Consider the following 12,291-nt stretch of genomic DNA (forward strand, 5'->3'; position numbering starts at 1 on the left):
TGGCCTGGATAGAGGCCTGGCTTGGTCTTCTCTCCGGGTTCATCTTGCGGCCCTGTCGGCCTTTCGAGGGTTGGTTTCAGGTCAGCGTTTATCGGCTCTTCCTGATGTGATTCGGTTTCTGCGGGCGGCCAAGTTGCTTAGGCCTCCCCTACGGCCCTCGGTTCCCTCTTGGGATCTTAATCTGGTTCTCTCTGTTTTGGTGCGCCCGCCTTTCGAGCCCTTGGACGACTGTTCTTTGAAGGACCTTACTTTGAAGGCAGTCTTTTTGGTGGCCATTACTTCTGCTAGGCGTGTTTCTGAGCTGCAGGCTTTCTCTTGTAGGGCTCCCTTCTTGGAGTTTTCTAGGGAGCGGGTCGTCTTGCGGCCTGTTCCTTCCTTTCTGCCGAAGGTTGTTTCTCCTTTTCATGTCAATCAATCGGTGGTTCTCCCGGTCTTGGGTGGTCGGGAGGGCTCTTCTGAGCAACGGCAGCTGCGCAAGTTGGATGTCGGTCGGGTCCTTCGCTCTTATGGGCAGCGGACCCAGGAATTCCGGAAGTCCGATCATCTCTTTGTCCTCCTGGCTGGTCCTCGTCGGGGAGCTGGCGCTTCTAAGGCTATTATTGCGCGCTGGATCAAGGAGACGATTGCTTCCGCTTATCTTCTGAAACAGCAGCCTGTTCCGGAGTTTCTCAAGGCTCATTCCTCTCGGGGTCAGGCGACTTCTTGGGCTGAGTCGTCGCTCGTGCCTCCGGTGGATATTTGTAAGGCTGCGGTTTGGTCCTCCTTGCATTCATTTGTCAGACATTATCGGGTAGATGTTCAGGCGCGTCGGGACGCGGTGTTCGGTGAGCGTGTTCTGGTATCAGCCCTTCGGGGGTCCCGCCCGTGAGAGGGACTGCTTTGGTACATCCCATTCGTAAAGTTAACCTCTACTGGTCTGGAGAGTGCTAAAGAAGGAGAAATTAGGTTCTTACCTGCTAATTTACTTTCTTTTAGCTTCTCCAGACCAGTAGAGGTCCCCACCCTGTCTGTTGTTGTTGTTGTTGGGGCTGTTTTCGCGGGCAGTTTTTGTTTTTTTGCTGCGGGTTCTAGTATTTTTCTAGGGCCGGGGAGAATTAAAGAACAGCGGCTGTGGCTCGGCTGGCTTAGCTGGCGAGCTGTGGGGACATTTTCCTTCGGGTATTTCTCCTCTGCATTTTCCAACAGCATTTGGGTATGTTATTTGTTACTCCTGTTCGGAGTATTGTTTTCTTCCTGTTTTCCAGTTCTTGGTTCTGCTTGGCTATTCGGCAGACTGAGGGAAATAGAGAAGGGAGGATAGTATATACTGTCCCAAAGTTTTGTTTTCAGTCTCCACCTGCTGGTCATGATTAGATATATACCCATTCGTAAAGTTAACCTCTACTGGTCTGGAGAAGCTAAAAGAAAGTAAATTAGCAGGTAAGAACCTAATTTCTCCATATCATCTACGAACAACAGACTTTTATTAATAATGACGAGTCGCCATACAACAAATTACAAGCAATTGGAAGAGGCTTAACTATAGTTTTTGGTGGAATTCATTGTGTCATATGTATAAAATGGAAAGAACATTTGCCATTCAGAAAGGGGATTTTAAGAAATTTCAGGAGATTTGGGAGCCATTAGCAAAATATTGTAATGCCTAATCATTGTTTTCTCCTATAAATATGCACATCCGGGAGGGGGTAGGTTTGATAGGATAATAAATTTAGATATATTGAATTGAGGGTCATTATAGAAATTATATATGTCGGTCATTGGGATGGTTTAGGTGTTCAATATTAAGTGTGGTATTGAAGTAAAAAATGTTGTATTTATTGTTACTTATTGTAAGATTTGAAAATAATAAAGAATTGTAAAAAAATAAATAAATTTTTTACTGGGACAGATTGTGCATGTGTAACACACACACATCTGTGCTATTAAAAAGAAAAAGCCCTAACAGTGACAGGAGGCTGTTTCCCCTGTCACTGCTGTTAGGGCTCTGTGCATGTGTCAGTTGCTCACTGAGCGATTGATTAGTCGCATTTGCATGCAAACTTGATAGTGCATAGATCGCTGCCAGAGAATCGGCCATGAGTTCCCGTAGTTACTCGAGACTACGACGGGAACTCTCCACAGCCATTTCCTATTGGAGATCTACATGGGGCAGGAGTGTAGGAAGATCGCTCCTGTCCCGAAAGCCCGCTAGACCACCAGATAAAGCCAGGGGGAAGGCAAAACTATGGGGGTATTTTCTTTTTTTCCCCCTCCCCAAAAAATCACGAATATGTAAAATCGCGATTGCCGAAACCACGAATGGGGAGGGGGAAGTGTAGCCTTACTGGGTCAGACCAATGGTCCATCAAGCCCAGTAGCCCGATGGCCAATCAGGTCACTAGTGCCTGGCAAAACCCTAAGAGTAGCAACATTCCATGCTACTGATCCCATGGTAAGCAGTGGCTTTCTCCATGTCTGTCTCAATAGACTATGGACTTATCCTCCAGGAAATTGTCCAAACTTCTTAAAACCAGCTACGTAATCTCTGTATCACTCAATGGTGCGACCTCACCTTGTGTATTGCATTCAGTTCTGGTCTCCTTATCTAAAAAAAAGATATAGCGGCACTGGAAAAAGTTTAAAGAAGAGCGACCAAAATAATGATAAAAGGGATGAAACTTCTCTCGTATGAGGAAAGAGTAAAGAGGTTAGGGCTCTTCAGCTTGGGAAAGAGATGGCTGAGGGGGAGATAAGATTGAAGTCTAAAAAATCCTGAGTGGTGTAGAACGGGTACAAGTGATTTGATTTTTTTTTTCTGCATCAGGATTTACAAAGACTAGGGGACACTCAATGAAGTTACAGAGTAATACTTTGAAAACCAATAGGAAGAAATATTTTTCCACTCTGGAATGCGTTGCCAGAAGATGTGGTAAGAGCAGTTAATGTAGCTGGTTTTGAAAAAAAAAAAGGTTTCGACAAGTTCCTGTAGGAAAAGTCTTTAGTCTGCTGTTGAGGCAGACATGGGACAGTAGCATGGAATGCTGCGGTGTCAGGTCAAAAGCGCGCCGGGACAAAGGCGCGCCCAGACAATTGAGCACAGCGCGGAGGTGGACGCTGCTCAAAATTACTGTTTTTAGGGCTCCGGTGGGGGGAAACCCCCCCCCCCACTTAATAGACATCGCGCCGCGTTGTGGAGGCGTTTTGGGGGGGTTGTAACCCCCCACATTTTACTGAAAACTTCACTTTTTCCCTGTTTTTAGGGAAAAAGTTAAGTTTACAGTAAAATATGGAGGGTTACAAACTCCCCATAACGCCGGCGCGATGTCTATTAAGTAAAGTGAGGGGGTTCCCCAACAAAAACCCCCGTCGGAGCCCCTAAAAACTAATTTTCTTCAGCGTGCGCCTCCATCTTGCGCTGTTGTCGGCGCGCACCTTTGTCTTTCGCGGCGTTGTCTATGAACCAATGCTGCTACTATTTGGGTTTTTCTCATGTACTCATGACTTGGATTGGTTTCCGCGAAGACTGGATACTAGGCTAGATGGACCATTGGTCTGACCCAGTAAGGCTATTCTGTTCTAACAAAAAATTATTTGGGTGGGGGGTAGGGGATCGAAGGGGAGGGGGGATGTGCTGTACATGCAAAGTGTATTCTTTCTGTTGTTTTTGCTGTGTTTGGTTATATGCATAATTTTCAATAAAAAATATTCAAATTTTTTTTTTTTTTTTAAGTCAATACCAAAGAGAAATGGCTAGAATGTGAACAAGGAGGTATTCTTTCTCCATCCTTGCCCAAGCTAGGAAATGCTGCAAGAGAGGTACAGCTTTCATATGCCTTTAGTGTCTGAACATTTGTGACTGAATGAAACAATGGGAATTTTGGATTACATTTGATCAGATCCTATTGTGTTATAAGCTTATTACACTAGCCTGGATGAACCTTATCATTTAACAGTTTTGAATCACTTAAAGAAATGTACTGACAAAAGGGAAAAAAATCTTATTCTTATAATGTCATGAGCAAACAAAGCATGCTTGTTTTTTTTTACAAATTTTTAAATCCCTTCACCATACAAAAGTTGATGAGACGATATACAAATAAAGGTAACATGATTAAACACAATGAATAAAAGAATAAATCAAGGTATCTGAGCTTGAGCTTTAATCTCCAGCACATGTGCTCAGGCTGTAGCATTTGGGAGTTGGATGCTGTGTCCTGAGTACTATCTGCATGATTCCAGTGTTTTCCATTTGCCTTCAGGCCTTTGGCATAGGCTGCATTGGACTGTCAGGGCAGGATGCACAAAGATGAGGAAAAGGTATAGTCCCAGGAAATTCCTGAAACACCTTTCCAAGATAAGAAAACTTCCCCTGTCACTAAAGAAAAGCCGCACATGCACTCAGAAAATAAACCCCAGGATAACACTAAGATAGTCAGAAACCAGAGCTCTCCTGTAAAGCCGTGTTGGGGTGATGCTCAGCACAACAGCATGCAAATTATATGCATGCTATTCCTGCAGAGTAGCCCTTTTAATAGGGGAAGAACTGTGTCTGGTGCCTGCTCAGAAGACCAAATCTGTAGGCACAGCTCTTATCCCTCTTAATGGCTCAGCTGATCATGGCTCTTCTCCCCTCCCTTCTCAGTTGATAGTGGGCATTGGATGAGCAGATTGGGAGGGTTTTGTTTAAAGCTAAAAAAAAAATTGGCATAGCTATTGTGTGTGCATCTGTCCCACACATAGGCACAGGACATAGACACACACAACAGCTGTGCCCAAAGTGCATCACCAGGAGAGCTCATTTAAATACTCATGAGCTCCTTATAATGCACTTGCATAGGGTTCTCCATGACTGCCACAGAGAACCCTTTTGAGCATTAGAGACTGAGCTTCTTTGCAAGTAATACTGGCTTTAACCCAGTGATCTCAAACTCAAACCCTTTGCAGGGCCACATTTTGGATTTGTAGGTACATAGAGGGCCGCAGAAAAAATAGTTAATGTCTTATTCAATAAATAACAATTTTGCATGAGGTAAAACTCTTTATAGTTTATAAATATTTCCCTTTGGCTAAGTCTTAATAATAATATTGTAATTTATAGCTAAAGAGACATATGATCAAGAAACTGTTTTATTTTACTTTTGTGATTATGATAAACATACCAAGGGCCTCAAAATAGTACCTGGGGGGCCGCGAGTTTGAGACCACTGCTTTAACCAGTTTTACTTGCATGGAAGGCTTTTGAGGATTGAGGCCTCAGTGAGGATACAGCACTCACCAGTTGAGGTATGCAAGTATTCTCGTGACTGTGCACCTCTGTAGCAGGGTTTGAGTTGCTGGTGGTAGGGTCAGGCCCAGGTTTGACAGAGTCCAGAGTTAAATTGGCAGAAAGAAGGGCAAAACTGACACCAAGATAGGATTTCATAGAAGGTCAGAAAAAAACAAACAAACCACCTGTGGCAACAGCCCTTTGTCATAAACAGTTCCTGAAGACTCCCAGTGCAGGCAGACAGAACCCCTGAGTGCACAAATAAATAAGCAAATCTTGACACAGTCCAGCTGTGCATAAAATGGTGATGGTAAACCATGTGTTAGTAAAAATCTGACAGACTCAGTAAAAACAGGTGCATACTTTTTTTGAGCTCTGGTAGTTATTGATTTAGGGAAAGGGAGGAGCTAATAAGAGGAGGGGGGGGATGCCAGATCTAAATGAAAAAGGGTGTTACAAGTTGGTTCAACCAGAGCCAGAGCAGAACGTTGCTGTCCAGGCTGAAGCGGTGAACTATTAGAACAGAAATAAACTGAATGTAAGTCAAACTTTCCATAATTACATTTTACATTTGTCAAGTACTCAAAGCCAACCTTTTCATGGTTTTCATCTGGATTTGTGTCTTGGTCATGTCTGCTGTATAATGATTTGGACAATGCCTTAGGTCTTTTGTTGCAGTTAAGCGGCTTCTGTATTTTAAGCTTAATCTCCTGAGAGCTCACATTTGTTAAGATTCTTTAACCAGAGCACTGAAAAGAACAAAATAAATGGGAGAATACAGCTGTACAGAGTTTATCACACTCGTAACAGTCTGTCCCTTCTTTAATTCTTAAATTTAAGTTGATTTTTAATTTTCTCTGTCTTACATAACACTTTCTTGATGCTGAAGGGGGCTGGAGGAGTTGCCATACAATGAAAGATTAGAGAAACTGGGCCTTTTCTCCCTCGACCAGAGGAGATTGAGAGGGGACATGATTGAAACATTCAAGGTACTGAAGGTAATAGACTTAGTAGATAAGGACAGGTTGTTCACCCTCTCCAAGGTAGGGAGAACGAGAGGGCACTCTCTAAAATTGAAAGGAGATAGATTCCGTACGAACGTAAGGAAGTTCTTCTTCACCCAGAGAGTGGTAGAAAACTGGAACGCTCTTCCGGATTCTGTCATAGGGGAGAACACCCTCCAGGGATTCAAGACAAAGTCAGACAAGTTCCTGCTGAACAGAACTTATGCAGATAGGGCTAGTCTCAGTTATGGTTGCCTTGTGAGCGGACTGCTGGGCACGATGGCAATTCTTATGTTCTGAACTATCCCTCAGTCAGTACACACTGCTCTTTTAGACATGTAGCAGTGTGACTACATTTTTTCAAGAAGCTTAAAGTGATGCACAGGTCTGGCATATGCTGTGCCATCTTACATTTAAACCATGAAATGGTAATGGGAGAAATTAACACATTAAGCATAAAAATATAGATGACATTGGCACTTGTATTGTTTATCACAAACCCCTTTTGTGGAAAAGTTCACACTTTAGCACATTGGGGCCTATATGTAAAAAAGAACATCTGTCTTTATCACTCTGAATATAGATAGCAGTGGGAAGAAACTTCAAATGAGTACTGCAAATTGAACTATATAGCTTCTATGAAAATATCTAGTGAAAGAGGCCATATTTTGTGTTCTATTTTTACACAAAGTAGTACTAACGGCTTTTACACAAACTTCACATCACAAAAAGGGTTTATAGAAATCACAAACTAATGATCTGTTTTAATGCAAATTTCTTTAGCACTCTCCAGACCAGTAGAGGTTAATCTTTACGAATGGGTATATATCCAATCATGACCAGCAGGTAGAGACTGAAAACAAAACTTTGGAATAGTTTATAAGATATTCCCTTCTCTATTCTCATCAGTCTTCTTTCAGTCTCCAGCAGGTGTTGAGTGAGATGTACCCATCTGCCTTGGTAGGGCTGTTGGACTTTGTTTAGGGGGTTTCTAGTCCCTGTTTTTGGCCGGACAGAGCTTGGGTGGGCCCTGTTTGGGGGTCCGTCCGACCTAGGGGGTGTCAAACCCGGCGGTTCTCAAGCAGGGTCCCTCCTCCCACTTCACCTCCCCATGATTTTTTAGAGGAGCCTCAGTGATAAGCCTTGCCCCCTTAATCAAGCAAGGCATATTGCTTTGAGAGCCTGTGGAGTCTGGTCTGTAAAAAAAAATCCTGAGGTGTAGTGCTGGTCTAAAAGGTTGTTTCCCTTTAATTTCACTGTATTTTACATCTAACTGGCACTTTATTTCTAGCTAGGTCGTGTATGGAGCAATGAGTACTTCACAAGGGAAAAAGTGCTCATTGTGCTCCAGACACGAGGCACTCACGGCTGGCCTGTGCAAGTGGTGTTCAGGCCAGTGCAGTGGAAGAGCTCCGTCGGCAGCGGCTGCAGGCGCCCAAAGCTCCCCGCCAATAGTGCCTCGCAGGTCAGCTAGGAGTAGTGAGGAGGCCCAGTCTTCTTCCATCGCCCACAGAGGGATTCCCTTGACCGCCAGCGGTCAGGATACAAATTTACACACAACAGCATAATAATGTACAATTCTGCCAAAACTGATATGCATAAAGGCTTCATTGTTAGGGTATCATAGTATACCATGCATGAATAAATAAATAAATTAACATGCAAGCAAGCATAGATATAATTGTGAGGTATAATTATTTTCTAAGGGCCATGGCTGTATTCAATTTGGTGGCAGGCTGTTAAAAGGTGTTACTGGCTCTGAGTCAGGGTGTTAGTCCCCTCCTCATGGGACTAGAAGAAGAAGAAAAAAATCTTAAGCTCTCCAGACCCATTTGAGGGCCCAGAGTTGAAAGATGGTCCTAAAGTCTTGCCTTTAAAAAAAACAAAACAACAAAAACACAACCAAAGATTAGCTATTGTCTATCTATCCCACCCCTGATTCTCAACTTGCTCCTCCTGCTCAGTGCTGCCATTTTCCAAAATGGCAGTATCTGAACCTTGGAACACACCCCTAAAAGTCAGCCTTCCAAAGTAAGATGGCATTCTTGGGAAAGGCATACTCTTTTGCTTATATCCCCAACAGCAAAAGAGAGGAGGAACCACTAGCCAGAAGGAAATTGTGCCCACCTTCAAGGTCTGGGCTAGTGGTCCCTTTAAAAGAACTGCCACTCCATCAGGGGTGTCAAAGTCCCTCCTCGAGGGCTGCAATCCAGTCGGATTTTCAGGATTTCCCCAATTAATATGCATGAGATCTATTAGCATACAATGAAAGCAGTGCATGCAAATAGATCTTATGCATATTCATTGGGGAAATCTTGAAAACCCAACTGGTTTGCAGCCCTCAAGGAGGGACTTTGACACCGCTGCACTGCATGAAGGGACCCTTTGTGACATTTTTTTACATGCTGCTACTGTTGCATGGCTGTTCTTTTGCATTCAGTAGTTAAATGTTGCCAACAGAGACACTAAACTATGAATGTTTATGAGGAGCACATTGGCCTCACATATCCAAAAGATACAAACATTTTAGAATGGTATTATCAGGAAAATTAGTCCGAGTACTGCATTGGACATTCTCCTTGATGAATTGATGTCTTTATTAAGAATTAAAGGTGGCCATGCAAAGAACAAACATTTGTAAGTTTGACTTGATGAAAGTGAGCTGTATACGAATAAAATTGGTAGAAGACCCAGCATCTGATGGTACAAAAACATTTACCACCTTGACTCCCGTTAGGAAGATAGATTAACAATACTTACCAAGAGAATGACGCTAACAAATTCAGAAGCATATGGAGGATCTATATAGATACATTACCTCTGGAGATTAAAGAATCTGACTAAACTTTTGTTTTTGAACCCCTAAACTCCATTCTTTGGATAGGTCTCTCTTGTCTGTACCCTTCTCCTCTACCGCCAATTCCTGACTCTGTCCCTTCTGCCTTGCTGTGCTGCATGCCTGGAACAACCTGCCTGAATCAGTACACCAGGCTCCTTCTCTGGAGGTATTCAAATCCAGTCTCAAAGCCCACTTTTTCGAAGCTGCATTTAGGTCCTAACCCTTACATCTTGTAACACACTATATCTGTTTCTCATTCCCTCTGCAGCCCTCTACCCTCTTCATCCTTTTGTATTTCCCTTCATGAGCAGTATATATTGATTTACCCTTTGTCCCGTGTGTCATAATTAGATTGTAAGCTCTTTTGAGAAGGGACCGTCTCTTGTTAGCTTAGTGTGCAGAGCTGCGTGCGTTTGGAAGCTCTATAGAAATAATAAATAATAGTAGAAAATATCTGATAGTTATCAAACTGCATAATATTATAACCTAGTACAGTGGAGGATGCATGAAGGTTTTTTTCTTTTTGAGTGCAGAAAGCCTTTTATAAATGTAACATAATACTGACCAAAATAATGCAATAAATTTATTTAAGTTGGTTTCTACTGGAACGTTTGTAGTTGATAATACTGAAATGTGGTTACGAGTGGTATTGAAAAACTGTCCACAGATAAGGAGCTCTTAGTACACCCACTCTCCTGTCATAGGTTTTTCTCCCACTGAAATCCTTTTTGGTCTGTCCGAATAATAGAAGGCTGTGTTTACATAAAAGCAAAAGGGGCAGCTGCCCTGGGCCCTGCATAACAGGTCATATGTAAAAATATAACTTTTTCCAGGACACTTGCTCTCATTTGCCACCATTCCTGAGTGATCCTCCAATTAAAACTTAGGCTTTCACAATAAGCACTTTAGAAAGTGATGTGAGTGCGTAGGATTACTGTGGCGACATGGTGCCAATCCTTGTACCAATTCTGCTTATTTGATGATGCCATATGGAGCAGTGTGAGAACACAAGCCACAGACTTTCTGAACATTTACAGCACTGCCTCTTCCTGCAGCCCACTTCTATCCCAGTACTTCCTGTACAAAGGCAATCTTTGGAGATAAGCATGGTTGCACACTGCATATTATCAGGGCACAATGGAAGAATTTAAGTGAATGCAAGTATTTTCACAGGAATAGGTCCCTAAGGTTTACTCCAAGGCTCACTCCCATCCTGTTTAAGCTCCAGAATTCTCTTCCATTTGTCCCAGCAGTTTGTCTTTTTTAGATTTCTACTTTTGGCATGACAAAGTAAAAATTTAAAGATGAGTGTGTCTTGAATGCATTATTTTAAGGAAGGATCAATCTCTGTAAAAATAAAAAGGGGCCAAAGTTTGCTCATGGTTCCTTAAGTGATTTAAGCAGCCCTGCAAGAATGATTTTGGCTACTGTTTTAGCCCCTATCATGCCAACTAAAAGTCTCTTCAAGCATCCAGCACTCTATAGGCCCTAGATTCTAGAGCAGGCCATGCACATTTTGCTGGTCATCTTTTGAAATTGCCTACATCTTTTGTAGTTTTGATCTCTCTGTAACTAAACAGTTCTCAAATATTTCAGATACATGTAGAGAGCTAATATTACAGGGTTTATAGCATGATCTGCTGCTAGCAAAGAAAGCAGGGGAGCCTCCAATATTATATGAAGTCAGGTTACTCTGAATAAAAGAGGCAACAGCAAAGGTGGATCATGAAAGGAAGGTCTGTTCTATTCATGAACAAATTTCATAAAACCAAGCAACCACAGGATAAAGCCTAAACAGAATCTCTTTCTGGTTTGAGGTGAACAGAGACAATGCGATTTCAGTTAAAGCTGGTGGAAGGGGTGCCTCTGTCAGAGATAATTGCCCTCTACTGGCAGGAGATCAAAAATTTTCAAGCCAGACCGGGAGATGTTCTGATAGCTACCTATCCAAAATCAGGTAAGATTTTCTTTTTCTGGCCTATCATTCTAGGCCTTTTGAGCGTCTTGCAGGCTAAAGACACATACAAGGCATCCTCGGTTTTCTCACCACATCTCAAGTAATTAGTGTTTATGTTTTCAGTTGGATCACAAATTACTAGGTCAGCTCAGAGAAAACTTCAAAGCTCAGGCCTAAGCTAAGGCAAGTAATAATGATGATTGCACATGGCAGAATCAGAACCATGAACATCTCTGAAATAGCTAGTCAGATGGTCACTGGATAGAAGTCACTTACCATGTCACTGAATAAGATGAATGGTTCCTAAGCTGTACTGGTATTAAGTCTTACTGGCTTAGGCATGATGTCCACTAGTTCAATTTGAAAGAAAGTAGTTTTGTCTGTCTGCCAATCCCTTTAATCAGTCTTCCCTAGAGAAAGAGATGCTCTGCACCAGTCCTAGTCCTAGCCAGTCCTTGTTATGAAGACTCTAGAACAGTGAATCGCAAACTGTGACGCTGGCGAGGAGGAGAGTCTCAGCCGCTGGCTGACTGCCTATAAGATGTGCCTCTCACAGAGAAACATGTCCTGTAAACAGTCAGCCGGCACCAGTGCCTCCACTCCTCTCCTGTTGAAGCACCACCCCCCAACAGTCTCAAGGCCCCATCTGCAGGGCCTTTGTGCATGCGCAGACGTCAACGTGCATGTTATGCTTGTGACATCATCACATCAACATCCCTTGAACCGCGGCCACCTGTTTAGTGTGCCGTGACTGGAAATAGTTCAAGTTTAATAAAATGTGATTAAAACGCATTATCATATATTCAATGCGATGTACAAAATTTAAAACAGGGAATGACAAACAGAGTTTTAGGAGAATAAAAGACTGAAACATAGACATAAGAATAGCCTTACTGGGTCAGACCAATGGTCCATCAAGCCCAGTAGCCCATTCTCATGGTAGCCAATCCAGGTCACTAATACCTGGCCAAAACCCAAGGTGTAGCAACATTCCATGCTACCAATACAGGGCAAGCAGTGGCTTCCCCCATGTCTTTCTCAATAACAGACTATGGACTTTTCCTCCAGAACTTGTCCAAACTTTTCTTAAAACCAGCTACGCTATCCGCTCTGGCAATGCGTTCCAGAGCTTAACTATTCTCTGAGTGAAAAAAATTTCCTCCTATTGATTTTAAAAGTATTTCCCTGTAACTTCATCAAGTGTCCCCTAGTCTTTGTAATTTTTGACGGAGTGACAAATCGATCC

At 42.7% G+C, this 12,291-nt stretch overlaps 1 protein-coding gene across 5 annotated transcripts in view; it reads left to right on the forward strand.

Moving 5' to 3' along the window:
- The first annotated feature begins 5,709 nt into the window (after positions 1-5,709).
- LOC117367544 (sulfotransferase 1 family member D1-like) overlaps positions 5,710-12,291 on the forward strand; it is a 42,067-nt gene continuing 35,485 nt past the window's right edge. For 3 of the 5 annotated variants that reach the window (XM_033960176.1, XM_033960173.1, XM_033960177.1), the window contains exons 1-2: positions 5,712-5,783; positions 10,906-11,045. In XM_033960176.1, the coding sequence (XP_033816067.1) occupies positions 10,919-11,045 (127 nt within the window). In that variant the 5' untranslated portion in view covers positions 5,712-5,783; positions 10,906-10,918. Of the gene's footprint in view, positions 5,784-5,815; positions 6,244-10,905; positions 11,046-12,291 lie in introns of those variants that run through there. The other 2 variants (XM_033960174.1, XM_033960175.1) reach the window with 2 other exon arrangements.

The sequence above is a fragment of the Geotrypetes seraphini genome, chromosome 10 (assembly GCF_902459505.1).
Source record: "Geotrypetes seraphini chromosome 10, aGeoSer1.1, whole genome shotgun sequence".
Lineage (NCBI taxonomy): Eukaryota > Metazoa > Chordata > Amphibia > Gymnophiona > Dermophiidae > Geotrypetes > Geotrypetes seraphini.